The 13,931-nt window shown below is 45.1% G+C and overlaps 1 protein-coding gene across 1 annotated transcript in view; it reads left to right on the top strand.

Annotated features, from left to right (window-relative positions):
* The window catches only part of LOC126204129 (odorant receptor Or2-like), a 70,273-nt gene that overhangs the window by 34,857 nt on the left and 21,485 nt on the right, over window positions 1-13,931 (top strand). Inside the window, exon 3 of the mRNA XM_049938542.1 lies at window positions 13,812-13,913. Coding sequence (XP_049794499.1) covers window positions 13,812-13,913 — 102 coding nt within the window. The remainder of the gene's footprint in view (window positions 1-13,811; window positions 13,914-13,931) is intronic.

The raw sequence follows: 13,931 nt of genomic DNA on the forward strand, positions 1-13,931 counted from the left end.
AGCCATCACGAGGCAGAGAAAATCCCTGACCCCGCCGGGAATCGAAACCGGGAACCCGGGCGTGGGAAGCGAGAACGCTACCGCACGACCACGAGATGCGGGCTGTTGGTGTAAGTGTTCTGCTATAGTTGAGTGATTCATTCTATACTTTTATTCTTTGTATTTGGTGTCAAATGTTCTCCTGGTTAAATCTATGTATCTTCCATCACATGTGTTAGATTCCAGTGGGTATATTCCTGATTTCTGGTAGAGATCAGCTTTTCCTATGGTTTTTGGAAAGCACTTCTCAATTAAGTTGTTGATGTGGAGGGCTATTTTTATGCCTTGTTTCTTGAAAATATTGGATATCATATGCGTGTATTTGTGGTTGTATTTCATTGTGTAGCATCTCTTTTCCTGTTTCTTTCTCACTTCGAATTGTCCCTGTCGTGTTTTGTGTATTTGCTTGTATGAGATACTGTCCATCTGTTGGTGACAGGTAGATGTTTGCTCTTTTCTGTTTCCTAGTTTTATTGCTCAGCTTTTTTTTTATTTAGTTTTCTTCGTATGCTTCGTTGTTGGTTACTTGTACTACGGTATTCATTACTTTTTGGTAGTTGGCTGTGTTTAATGGTACTGTGTTTAGTCTATGGAGGATGTGTCTCAGTGATGGCTGCTTATGAGATTTCGGGTGCTGTGATGTTTGATGTTTATCCGTGAGAACCACAATGTTTTCTTCATCCGCTCTTGTGATAGTCATGTTGCGTTCCTATAGCCTTTTTTTTTAAGTTTCACTAGTGCTATGGAGTCTGTACTGTTTTTGTTTCCCATGTTTTCTTTCACTAGTGTTATTAAGTTTTTCAGTTCACTACTTACTAATCCTCTCGTGAGACCAATGTTTACCTCAATTATTTCGTTTGTATTTTCCTGTAAGAGAATGCTTTCTCACACAATTATGAGATTTTTAATGTATTTTCGTCTATTTACTTACTGACGTAGACACTGGACTCGCATTCGGGAGGACGACGGTTCAATCCCGCGTCCAGCCATCCTGATTTCGGTTTTCCGTGATTTCCCTAAATCGCTCCAGGCAAATACCGCGATGGTTCCTCTGAAAGGGCACGGCCGGCTTCCCTCCCCATCCTTCCCTAATCCGATGAGACCGATGACCACGCTGTCTGGTCTCCTTCCCCAAAACAACCAACCAACTTACTGACGTTATGTTTCAGACGTTTTTATTGCAGTTTGATTTCTTTTGTATGCAACATAGTGTCAGTGAGATTTACCATCCACGGATAAAAGTAATGTTTTTCGTTAGCCTTTATGCAGTTTGCGGCGATGTTAGGTGTTTGTTTAGCTCTTAAATTTGAAATCTTTCTTCTGTGCGTTTTTTCATTTCTTGTATCACTGTACATGTACGATTTTCAATCTTGCTTGTAAACTCGGAGAAAACAATGTTTTTTTTCAGAACTTTCGCAAGATTTAGATGTGCTTTAAATATTTCGCCGTTTAGGAATTGCCTTCTGACGTAAACAGACTGTATTAGATTCTTTTGATCTACTTGTTTCGTTTTCTGTGTACTGGCGGAACTCGTTTCGGCCTGTACATTAACACATTTACGGATAACATTATTTGATCTTCAGATGTTATGAAGCTTTATGTGTTAGACAGTTCTGTGTGGGTTGAGATGTGGCCTTCTAAGCTTCACCTGTTTCATTAATTGCAGTGAGCTTAAGACGGAGAGCCGGCCGGAGTGGCCGTGCGGTTCTAGGCGCTACAGTCTGGACCCGAGCGACCGCTACGGTCGCAGGTTCGAATCCTGCCTCGGGAATGGATGTGTGTGATCTCCTTAGGTTAGTTAGGTTTAATTAGTTCTAAGTTATAGGCGACTGATGACCTCAGAAGTTAAGTCGCATAGTCCTCAGAGCCATTTGAACCATTTTTTTTTTTTTTTAAGACGGAGAAACCAATAGTAATTGCCAATGATGTGTCGCACATACAGTGTTGTCACTGCTGCTGTAAACTCTTCACCTTTCCCGAATAACATCGCCCAGGGTGCACCATCTTACTGTTTATCTACGCGTCATAGTGATAATACTCCCAACGATCTATGGAGTTACCACCAAATAGCAGTACTGAGCATCAAATTTCTGGAACGATTCATATACAAACACGTCTACAAGGCTATAGATAACGTGACGCCATCGTTCCAAGCAGACATTCGCTTTGAGTTTGTACATAGAAGCGGGTTATTTATTTTATTAACGTCGCAAGAACATCAAAGACGTCAGAAAACATTATTGCCATTCGCAGAACTAACAGCCACCTACAGTACTGTTTGGTTCTAAGGACGGTTTCTAAAACTGAAGAAAGTGATTCTACGTCTTCAACTTACGATCCCTACAGAAGATGTCTTTAACTGCAATTTTAAAGTGGATAATGGAATGGGTTTCACTCAGTATCAATATTGGACCACTCCAAGGTTCAGTTCTTGAATTATTATTCTACCTACACATTAGGGGTATACCTTAAAAAGTGAGAAAAAATTCGGATACGCTGATTATCTGACCATAGTGGCCCATATTGAATGTGTTGAGAAAGGGGCAAGGAGTCTGGGTGACGAGCAAGAAACCCTTAACAGATACTACAGATTGTGGCGTTTGCATCAAAATCCATGTGACCTCAACAATAAGGCGCCAATAAACAGCTGAAGATGTCACTTAACCAGAAGAAGGTGAAATACAACTTCCAGCGTGTTACGCTGGATAAGTCCTTGACCTCTTAAAAATATCTTAAAAATGTTGGTCTGAAACTAAAGACGGATAATATTCCTAGAAAACTGGTTTTCTGTTCTTGGGAAGCAGATGCCTCTACACTGTGAACAGCAGTAACTTCAATAGTCTTCACCACTACGTAATGCTGTGCCCCAGTCTGGCAAGGAAGTCACCAACTGACAAGGTGGACGTGCAGCTCCACGAAACCTTGAGTAAAACCGCCAGTGCTCTCCATCGTAAGTAACATAGCTCCTTCAAAGCTAAGACGATAAACAATAACCGTTAAAGAATACGGCAGACAGGGCATGTAAAATAATTATCTATTCAATAGGCAGCAAAGAACTTATCAAATAAATGCTACACATGACGGAAGCCAACATGGAACGACAGCAGTGTAAGGGATAGAAAACCTTCATCCTGCTGCGTACGTAGATAAACGACTGGGAGAATTCAGTTAGCAAACACCAAATTACAACCGATCCCTCAAAATCACTGCATGGGTTCAACTTCCTAAAAAAAGAATGGACTACATTCAGCCGTGTCCAAGGTGGCCGCACAAGGTTCAAAGCCATGCTTCTTAAATGGGGATTTGTGGGCAACCCAACTTGTGATTGTGGAGGGACTAAGCAGGCTCTGCATCATGTAATAAAATATGACCTATAAGGAAACATTACGGATTGCCTGAGCTCTTTGTAGAAGTCACACCTCATGCCACAAAGTGGATATAAGATCTCTATATGGATGTGTAGTCAGCAACTAGTCTTATAGGCTAAACGTCATAAGTGTGGTTGGTTCTTTTGTGACACTATTTATGTCCTTTATATTGTGTTATTTGTGTTGCACACTTGTGTTTTTGTCTGGTGTTGTACTTATGTCTATACATGTGCTGCTTTCATGTGACATATTATAGATAAATAAAATAAAACAAAAGTGGTATTTTGCAATAACAGATCTGCTCAATTGTGGTAAACGTGTGTGACACGTGTGCTCCATAAATCGCTCTTTATAATCCTGATCATCCAACCCACGAATGACATGCCACAACTGCATGGGATACGGCATATCCCCATCTTACGTAAACGACATACAGACTCTAACTCACCCCTAATCTTAGATGGTGTATGAAAAACACATTTTACTCCGTGTTGACGTAGAATACGACCAATCCTGTTGGAAGCTTCACTTTTTAGTATGTACTCAAAACCAAATATTATCCACGTTTTGCAATTAAAATTGTGTATTGTTTTTACGAGCGTGTTTCACAAAATCTTATAATGGATCTTTAAGAGATAAAAGAGATGTGCACACAAAAAGAATAGGACGCAAATCCCTAGCTTGCAATTGCATATTGTTCAGAAACTGAGATAAGCTAAAATTTCTGCCAGGAAACACTCTGTACCTAATAACAGCTTTTTTGGAATTGAACAGTTATCTATTTTATCCCTCCTAATCTGATTACGTGAAACATATCTGGAAAAAATCAAGTTGCAAAAGATAGGTAACAGTTATTATTATCTACATGATAAACATAGCAGATACATTTGTAGCCTTAAAATTCTAGAATTGTCTAACAACCCCAAACTTATGATCAAAATGTTAATGACAGTTATGGTTACCAAGTGTAATTAATGAAAAAACTACTGCTGTCATACCAGGCGTGTTTTAAAACTTCGCTTATCAAACCATCACCATAACCATTCGCACAGGGTCCTGTTTGTCACAGAGCCATATCATCTGAGTATTTATTTCATGTGATTCAAGAAATGAAAATCATAGTGTGAAAGTTATATCCTGCTGAATGGCAACTAAAGGTGTCTATCAGTATGCTCTCTCATGTAAATGGCCGCACACTAAATGTGACCTTAACGAGAGCTGGTCTGTTACGTAATTCAGCACGTGTACTACAGATCAGAATTTTCAGTTTGTTACTCCAGGACTCCACATTTTAATACCTGTGAACACCATTATGCAGTTAATATGGGCTTACAAATCCGTTTAAGGGGGGTAGGACGTCAAGGGGCCCCGACTTGTAGCAAGACAGGCACCACAGGACATTTTAATACCCACTGTCTATACTTTTACAAATAAATTCGTAAAACTTTGTCAGCGTGACCAGGAAGGATTCAGGATTCACACTCATAACAGTGGAAGTTCAAACACATAACAGAATATATATATATATATATATATATATATATATATATATATATATATATATATATACACTCCTGGAAATGGAAAAAAGAACACATTGACACCGGTGTGTCAGACCCACCATACTTGCTCCGGACACTGCGAGAGGGTGGTACAAGCAATGATCACACGCACGGCACAGCGGACACACCAGGAACCACGGTGTTGGCCGTCGAATGGCGCTAGCTGCGCAGTATTTGTGCACCGTCGCCGTCAGTGTCAGCCAGTTTGCCGTGGCATACGGAGCTCCATCGCAGTCTTTAACACTGGTAGCATGCCGCGACAGCGTGGACGTGAACCGTATGTGCAGCTGACGGACTTTGAGCGAGGGCGTATAGTGGGCATGCGGGAGGCCGGTTGGACGTACCGCCGAATTGCTCAACACGTGGGGCGTGAGGTCTCCACAGTACATCGATGTTGTCGCCAGTGGTCGGCGGAAGGTGAACGTGCCCGTCGACCTGGGACCGGACCACAGCGACGCACGGATGCACGCCAAGACCGTAGGATCCTACGCAGTGCCGTAGGGGACCGCACCGCCACTTCCCAGCAAATTAGGGACACTGTTGCTCCTGGGGTATCGGCGAGGACCATTCGCAACCGTCTCCATGAAGCTGGGCTACGGTCCCGCACACCGTTAGGCCGTCTTCCGCTCACGCCCCAACATCGTGCAGCCCGCCTCCAGTGGTGTCGCGACAGGCGTGAATGGAGGGACGAATGGAGACGTGTCGTCTTCAGCGATGAGAGTCGCTTCTGCCTTGGTGCCAATGATGGTCGTATGCGTGTTTGGCGCCGTGCAGGTGAGCGCCACAATCAGGACTGCATGCGACCGAGGCACACAGGGCCAACACCCGGCATCATGGTGTGGGGAGCGATCTCCTACACTGGCCGTACACCACTGGTGATCGTCGAGGGGACACTGAATAGTGCACGGTACATCCAAACCGTCATCGAACCCATCGTTCTACCATTCCTAGACCAGCAAGGGAACTTGCTGTTCCAACAGGACAATGCACGTCCGCATGTATCCCGTGCCACCCAACGTGCTCTAGAAGGTGTAAGTCAACTACCTTGGCCAGCAAGATCTCCGGATCTGTCCCCCATTGAGCATGTTTGGGACTGGATGAAGCGTCGTCTCACGCGGTCTGCACGTCCAGCACGAACGCTGGTCCAACTGAGGCGCCAGGTGGAAATGGCATGGCAAGCCGTTCCACAGGACTACATCCAGCATCTCTACGATCGTCTCCATTGGAGAATAGCAGCCTGCATTGTTGCAAAAGGTGGATATACACTGTAGTAGTGCCGACATTGTGCATGCTCTGTTGCCTGTGTCTATGTGCCTGTGGTTCTGTCAGTGTGATCATGTGATGTATCTGACCCCAGGAATGTGTCAATAAAGTTTCCCCTTCCTGGGACAATGAATTCACGGTGTTCTTATTTCAATTTCCAGGAGTGTATATTATTTTTTTTTTTTTTGCTTGTGAAATTTCAGCACTTTTTCGCTTACTATTGGCTGCATTTGTTGCTATAGGTACACTTTTCTTCATAAATAAGGGAGATTGTTCGATGAATTTTGCACAGCATACAAACCATACTTACAGGTGTATGAAACTCTAGAATTTTCCAAATGTATTAAAAACTGTGGTACAAATTGAGGTAATTAACTATAAGAGTTGAGTCTTTTTTTCTAAACATGAAGTTTAAAATGCAACAGCTCATTCATTTTTCCATAAATTAAATAAATTCTAGAGCTTCATGTACCTGTAAGTGTGCTGTGCAAAATTCATCGAAGAATCTCTCTTACTTACGAAGAAATGTGTACCTATAGCAACAAATGCAGCCAGTAGTAATTGAAAAAAACTATGAAATTTCACATGTAAAAAAATTATTTTGTTATGTTTTTGAACTTCCACTACTATGAGTGTCAATCCTGAATCACTGCTGGTCCTGCTGACAAAGTTTTACGAATTTATTTGTAAAGGTACAGACAATGGGAATTAAAATGTCCTGTGGTGCCTGTCTTGCTCCAAGTCAGGCCGCTCGACGTCCTACCCCCCTTAAGATTATCATTACTTCAGGAGCCTAAAGGCTGACGTGATGGAGGCTGAAATCAATAGTGCAACGCAAGCTATTTTTATTCAAAATGTTAGGTAAAGTTCCCTTTAGAATTCTCTTCACATACGAGATATGAAAAGACCTCTGAGTGTATGAACTCAAGTTTTCGACTATTGATAGTGTGGGACGGATATTTTGCTATGCCGAAAATAAATCTGATTTTTAATGGAGTGGTGTACTTCTTTCAAACAATTCTTTTAATTACAAAAAAGGAGTATGGCTATGGGCATTGCAGAGAACAGAGTTTAAATCGCTGTTCAGAGCGGCCGTCATGTGACTTCATCGAAATGTCGCTCGTGGGAAAATCAGAAATCCAAGAAGGCAAACTCCAGGACCGTTACCAATTAAAAGTGGTGGATAGCAAAATATTTAAAAAGTGCCAGACGGCACTACTGGCCATTAAAATTGCTACACCAAGAATAAATGCAGATGATAAACGGATATTGATTGGACAAATACATTATACTAGAACTGACATGTGATTACATTTTCACGCCATTTGGGTGCATAGATCCTGAGAAATCAGTTCCCAGAACAACCTCCTCTGGCCGTAATAACGGCCTTGTAACGCCTGGGCATTGAGTCAAAAAGAGCTTGGATGGCGTGTACAGGTACAGCTGCCCATGCAGCTTCAACACGATACTACAGTTAATCAAGAGTAGTGACTGGCGTATTTTGACGAGCCAGTTGCTCGGCCCCATTGACCAGACGTTTTCAGTTGGTGAGAGACCTGGAGAATGTGCTGGCCTTGGCAGCAGTCGAACATTTTCTGTATCCAGAGAGGCCCGATCAGGACCTGCAACATGTGGTCGTGCATCTGAAATGTAACGTCCACTGTTCAAAGTGTCGTCATTGCGAACAAGAGGTTACCTGAGACGTGTAACCAATGGCACCCCATACCATCACGCAGGGTGATACGCCAGTATGGCGATATGAATACACGCTTCCAATGTGAGTTCACCGTGATGTCGCCAAACACGGATGCGACCGTCATGATCCTATAAACAGAACCTGGATTCATCTGAAATAATGACGTTTTGCCATTAATGCACCCAGGTTCGTCGATGAGTACACCATCGCAGGCGCTCCTGTTTGTGATGCAGCGTCAAGGGTAACTGCAGCCGTGGTCTCCGAGCTGATAGTCCATGCTGCTGCAAACGTCGTCGAACTGTTCGTGCAGATGGTTGTTGTCTTTCAAACGTCCTCATCTGTTGATTCAGGGATCGAGATGTGGCTGCACGATCCGTTACAGCCATGCGGATAAGATGCCTGTCATCTCGACTGCTTGTGATACGAGGCCGTTGGGATCCAGCACAGCGTTCCGTATTACCCTCCTGAACCGACCGATTCCATATTCTGCTAACAGTCATTGGATCTCGACCAACGCCTGCAGCAATGTCGCGATACGATAAACGGCAATTGCGATAGGCGACAATCCGACCTTTATCCAAGTTGGAAACGTGATGGTACGCATTTCTCCTCCTTACACGAAGCATCACAACAACGTTTCACCAGGCAACGCCAGTCAACTGCTGTTTGTGTATGACAAATCGGTTGGAAACTTTCCTCATGTCAGCACGTTGTAGGTGTCGCCACCGGCGCCAACCTTGTGTTTTCAAATGGCTCTGAGCACTATGGGACTCAACATCTCAGGTCATAAGTCCCGTAGAACTTAGAACTACTTAAACCTAACTAACCTAAGGACATCACACACACCCATCCCCCAGGCAGGATTCGAACCTGCGACCGTAGCAGTCCCGCGGTTCCGGACTGCAGCGCCAGAACCGCTAGACCACCTTGTGTGAATGGCCTGAAAAGCTAATACACTCCTGGAAATGGAAAAAAGAACACATTGACACCGGTGTGTCAGACCCACCATACTTGCTCCGGACACTGCGAGAGGGCTGTACAAGCAATGATCACACGCACGGCACAGCGGACACACCAGGAACCGCGGTGTTGGCCGTCGAATGGCGCTAGCTGCGCAGCATTTGTGCACCGCCGCCGTCAGTGTCAGCCAGTTTGCCGTGGCATACGGAGCTCCATCGCAGTCTTTAACACTGGTAGCATGCCGCGACAGCGTGGACGTGAACCGTATGTGCAGTTGACGGACTTTGAGCGAGGGCATATAGTGGGCATGCGGGAGGCCGGGTGGACGTACCACCGAATTGCTCAACACGTGGGGCGTGAGGTCTCCAGAGTACATCGATGTTGTCGCCAGTGGTCGGCGGAAGGTGCACGTGCCCGTCGACCTGGGACCGGACCGCAGCGACGCACGGATGCACGCCAAGACCGTAGGATCCTACGCAGTGCCGTAGGGGACCGCACCGCCACTTCCCAGCAAATTAGGGACACTGTTGCTCCTGGGGTATCGGCGAGGACCATTCGCAACCGTCTCCATGAAGCTGGGCTACGGTCCCGCACACCGTTAGGCCGTCTTCCGCTCACGCCCCAACATCGTGCAGCCCGCCTCCAGTGGTGTCGCGACAGGCGTGAATGGAGGGACGAATGGAGACGTGTCGTCTTCAGCGATGAGAGTCGCTTCTGCCTTGGTGCCAATGATGGTCGTATGCGTGTTTGGCGCCGTGCAGGTGAGCGCCACAATCAGGACTGCATACGACCGAGGCACACAGGGCCAACACCCGGCATCATGGTGTGGGGAGCGATCTCCTGCACTGGCCGTACACCACTGGTGATCGTCGAGGGGACACTGAATAGTGCACGGTACATCCAAACCGTCATCGAACCCATCGTTCTACCATTCCTAGACCGGCAAGGGAACTTGCTGTTCCAACAGGACAATGCACGTCCGCATGTATCCCGTGCCACCCAACGTGCTCTAGAAGGTGTAAGTCAACTACCCTGGCCAGCAAGATCTCCGGATCTGTCCCCCATTGAGCATGTTTGGGACTGGATGAAGCGTCGTCTCACGCGGTCTGCACGTCCAGCACGAACGCTGGTCCAACTGAGGCGCCAGGTGGAAATGGCATGGCAAGCCGTTCCACAGGACTACATATACACTGTACTAGTGCCGACATTGTGCATGCTCTGTTGCCTGTGTCTATGTGCCTGTGGTTCTGTCAGTGTGATCATGTGATGTATCTGACCCCAGGAATGTGTCAATAAAGTTTCCCCTTCCTGGGACAATGAATTCACGGTGTTCTTATTTCAATGTCCAGGAGTGTATTTGGAAATAACAGCATCTTCTTCCTGTCGGTTAAATTTCGCGTCTGTAGCACATCTTCGTGGTGTAGCAATTTTAATGGCCAGTAGTATATATACACTGCTGGCCACCGTAAATGCAACACCAAGAACGACAAGAGGTAGCACAACAAGATTTATTTTGTTGATAACATGTTGACCAAGTATCAAATGATTACGTTTACAGACGTCTGTGACATGTGGTTCCTGCCAGAATCAGTAGCCAGAGTAGCCGCCATTGTTGGAGATCACCGCTGCCACACGTCTCGGCATTGAGTCAAAGAGACGTTTGATGTGTTCCTGGGGTACAGCAGCCCAAGCAGCTTCCACACGTTGCCAAAGATCATCTGGTGTGGCAGCTGGGGATGTAATCTGGGTCACTCGTTGAGCAACCATGGACCACATGTTTTCTATCGGCGAAAGATCCGGAGAGCGAGCCGGCCAGGGAAGCAATTCAATCTGGTTATTGACGAAGAACCTTTGGACAATGCGTGCCACGTGTGGTCGCGCATTATCCTGTTGAAATATGGCTGTGGCCGAGCCCTGAAGGTAAGGAAGGACAACTGGCTCCAGCACCTCGGATATGTAGCGCCGGCTATTTAAAGTACCGGCAATGCGTACCAGAGGCGTGCTAGAGTAATATCCAATACCGCCCCATACCATAATACCCGGTACAAGACCAGTGTGGCGGTGCATAATGCAGCTGTCCAGCATCCTCTCTCCACGGTGTCTCCACACTCGAATCCGACCATCGTGGTGCTGCAGACAGAAGCGTGCCTCGTCAGTAAAGACAACGTCATTCCATTCTGCCGTCCACATCCGTCTGTCATCACACCATTGGCGACGGAGACGTCTGTGGTTCTGCGTCAATGGTAGACGAAGCAATGGACGTCTTGCGGACAGACCACTCTGCTGTAAACGGCGTCGAATGGTACGCGCAGACACTGGATGATGCGTTACAGACGCAATGTGCTGTGCTATGGTTCGGGATGTCACTGAGCGATCCGTCACTGCCATGCGCACAATTTGCCTATCAGCACGTGCAGTGGTGCACCGAGGTGAATGCGATCGACCACGTCGGTCCGTCGTACCCTCCTGCATCCAACGGTCACATATCCGCATTACAGTTGTTTGGTTTCGTCCAACACGACTAGCGATTTCTCTGTATGATAATCCACAATCTCGGTAAGCCACTATTCTTCCTCTGTCGAACTCGGATACTTGATCAAAAGATGTTCGCTGTTGTCTACGAGGCATAACTGATCGTCTTGTGAAACAACCACAAGGTAAACACACGTGCCGAACGTACACTCGTCGAAATCGCCAAGCCTTAAATGGCGCTATGAGGTGGCGCCACAGGCGCGCGTGTAGTGCGTCTGCGCTGAAATTCTAATCAGTTGCATATCTCATCGCTGCAAAACTCAGGGTGTAAATATCACTTGATTCGGATGCTTCCTTCAGGGTGTTGCAAAAGTATCGAATTTATTACACGAATTTCTCAAATTGCTATTTGTCGAAAAAAAATCGTAGGAACACATACACACAGAAAAGATATGCAATCTTCGCCACCTAAACTTCAGAAGTTAAAAGTATCTGGATACTCAAAATTTATTATTTGAGCCAATTACAAAAGTATTTATCCAAAAACGTACACAAACGTTGTACCTTGCAGTATTTTTTTCTAAGCTCAAAACTATCTGAATGCTCCGATTTTCTATATGTTCGCCGGCCGAAGTGGCCGCGCGGTTCTGGCGCTGCAGTCTGGAACCGCGAGACCGCTACGGTCGCAGGTTCGAATCCAGCCTCGGGCATGGATGTGTGTGATGTCCTTAGGTTAGTTAGGTTTAACTAGTTCTAAGTTCTAGGGGACTAATGACCTCAGCAGTTGAGTCCCATAGTGCTCAGAGCCATTTGAACCATTTCTATATGTTCAAAAGTATTTATCCCAACTTTAATGAAGGGTGTACCGGCCAGTATTTTTTAACATGATCAAAAGTATCCTAAAGTACAGATTTTTTGGGGCACATTAAAAAATTCAGAGCATACACATATTTTTGAACGTTTGGTTTCGTCGGCGGTGCCAAAAACTCACCTCTGTTTGCACTACTTCTCTACTATCAAAATGAAATCCTAGAAAATGTTCTTTAATGTTTGCAAACAGATGACAATTGGATGGGACCACGTAGGGAGTGTATGGAGTATGATCGATGACAGCGAACCCATGGCGTCGGATTGTTGCAGATGTTGGCCGGCCGGTGTGGCCGAGCGGTTCTAGGCGCTTCAGTCTGGAACCGCCGGACCGTTACGGTCGCAGGTTTGAATCCTGCCTCGGGCATGGATGTGTGTGACGTCCTTAGGTTAGTTAGGTTTAAGTAGTTCTAAGTTCTAGGGGACTGATGACCTCAGACGTTAAGTCCCATAGTGCTCAGAGCAATTTGAACCATTTGTTGCAGATGTTGTAGCGCTCATGTGTGTTCTGGCATTGTTAGACCGTAGAAGGGAGTGCACCATGTGTGGACAAACGCTTCGAATTCTAAACTCCATTATAGCCCACTGTATCTCACGCACCGACATAGTTACATTACATGCCGCCATGTTACACAGTTGAATTCGGGGCGGACGACTGCAAATATGTTGACATGTAGGATGAAGGTGTAGAATGTTAATAACGTCTGTTTTATTTAAAAAGCTTTTCTTAGTTGTCACATAAAATATTAGGAGGCAAAAATTTCCCACCGTCTGCCACCTTTAATTTTTCAATTTCCATCCATCCCCAAACAACAAATTTTATGTTTCCCACCGTCCTCCATCTCTGATTTTAGAATTTCCTGCCAACACGGTACTGAATGTTCGTGACTGCAGCACTGACAGGGAGTGGAAAACTGAACTGTGCATTAGAATGCCTATAGTTACGTACTAACACAATATTAATTTTGTGAAGTTACTGTAATAAATGGACCAGAGAAATTAAGCGCAGCATTTTGTTACCTCGTCTCTCAATACGCATGGCGTACGGAAGTTGAACTTTTCTGCTACCACCACTGCCATTCACTTAGTGCACATCACTAAGTTATTTCAACGATAATATTTTCTATTTTCTCCAGACATTCAAAGGTGAAATTTTCCTTTCTTCCTTTCAGGAGTTACGAAAAGTCATTGAAGTTTACAGAACTGTATCTCGTTAAACTTTCAAAAAATAAAAACAATCGCTTGTTCCTAGAAAATAAAAGTTATGGCCGATAACTTCCCTTCTTATTGCCACTTTCAGAAGATTTCTTTTTGATATAGTGCTACAAACACGTTATGTTAATGGTATTCACCTTACTTGGGATCTTGTGTATGCTGAAAGTTTCTGCTTTAATAGCCCTAAAAGAATTCCCATGCTAACTGTTGGCACCTCGAGATCGCTTTCTCCAACATCTTGGACTCTTTCGTGTGTAAGTACTCTTACCACGGAGTCACGTTTTTGACTGAACCGCATCTGGGTCTAGTAGCTGGCAAAACTATGGATTTTTTTTTCTGATTCGAAATTCTCGTGATTTCTTTTCACAGAGCACTGATGTCACTGCAGTTATTAAATGTGTCGCGTTTCTCCCCATTCCCGGAGGCCAGGTGTATCTCTATTGTTGGGCTGCTCACCATGTAACAGAACAGGTGAGTATTACGCATTTT

The sequence above is a fragment of the Schistocerca nitens genome, chromosome 9 (genome assembly GCF_023898315.1).
Source record: "Schistocerca nitens isolate TAMUIC-IGC-003100 chromosome 9, iqSchNite1.1, whole genome shotgun sequence".
NCBI lineage: Eukaryota > Metazoa > Arthropoda > Insecta > Orthoptera > Acrididae > Schistocerca > Schistocerca nitens.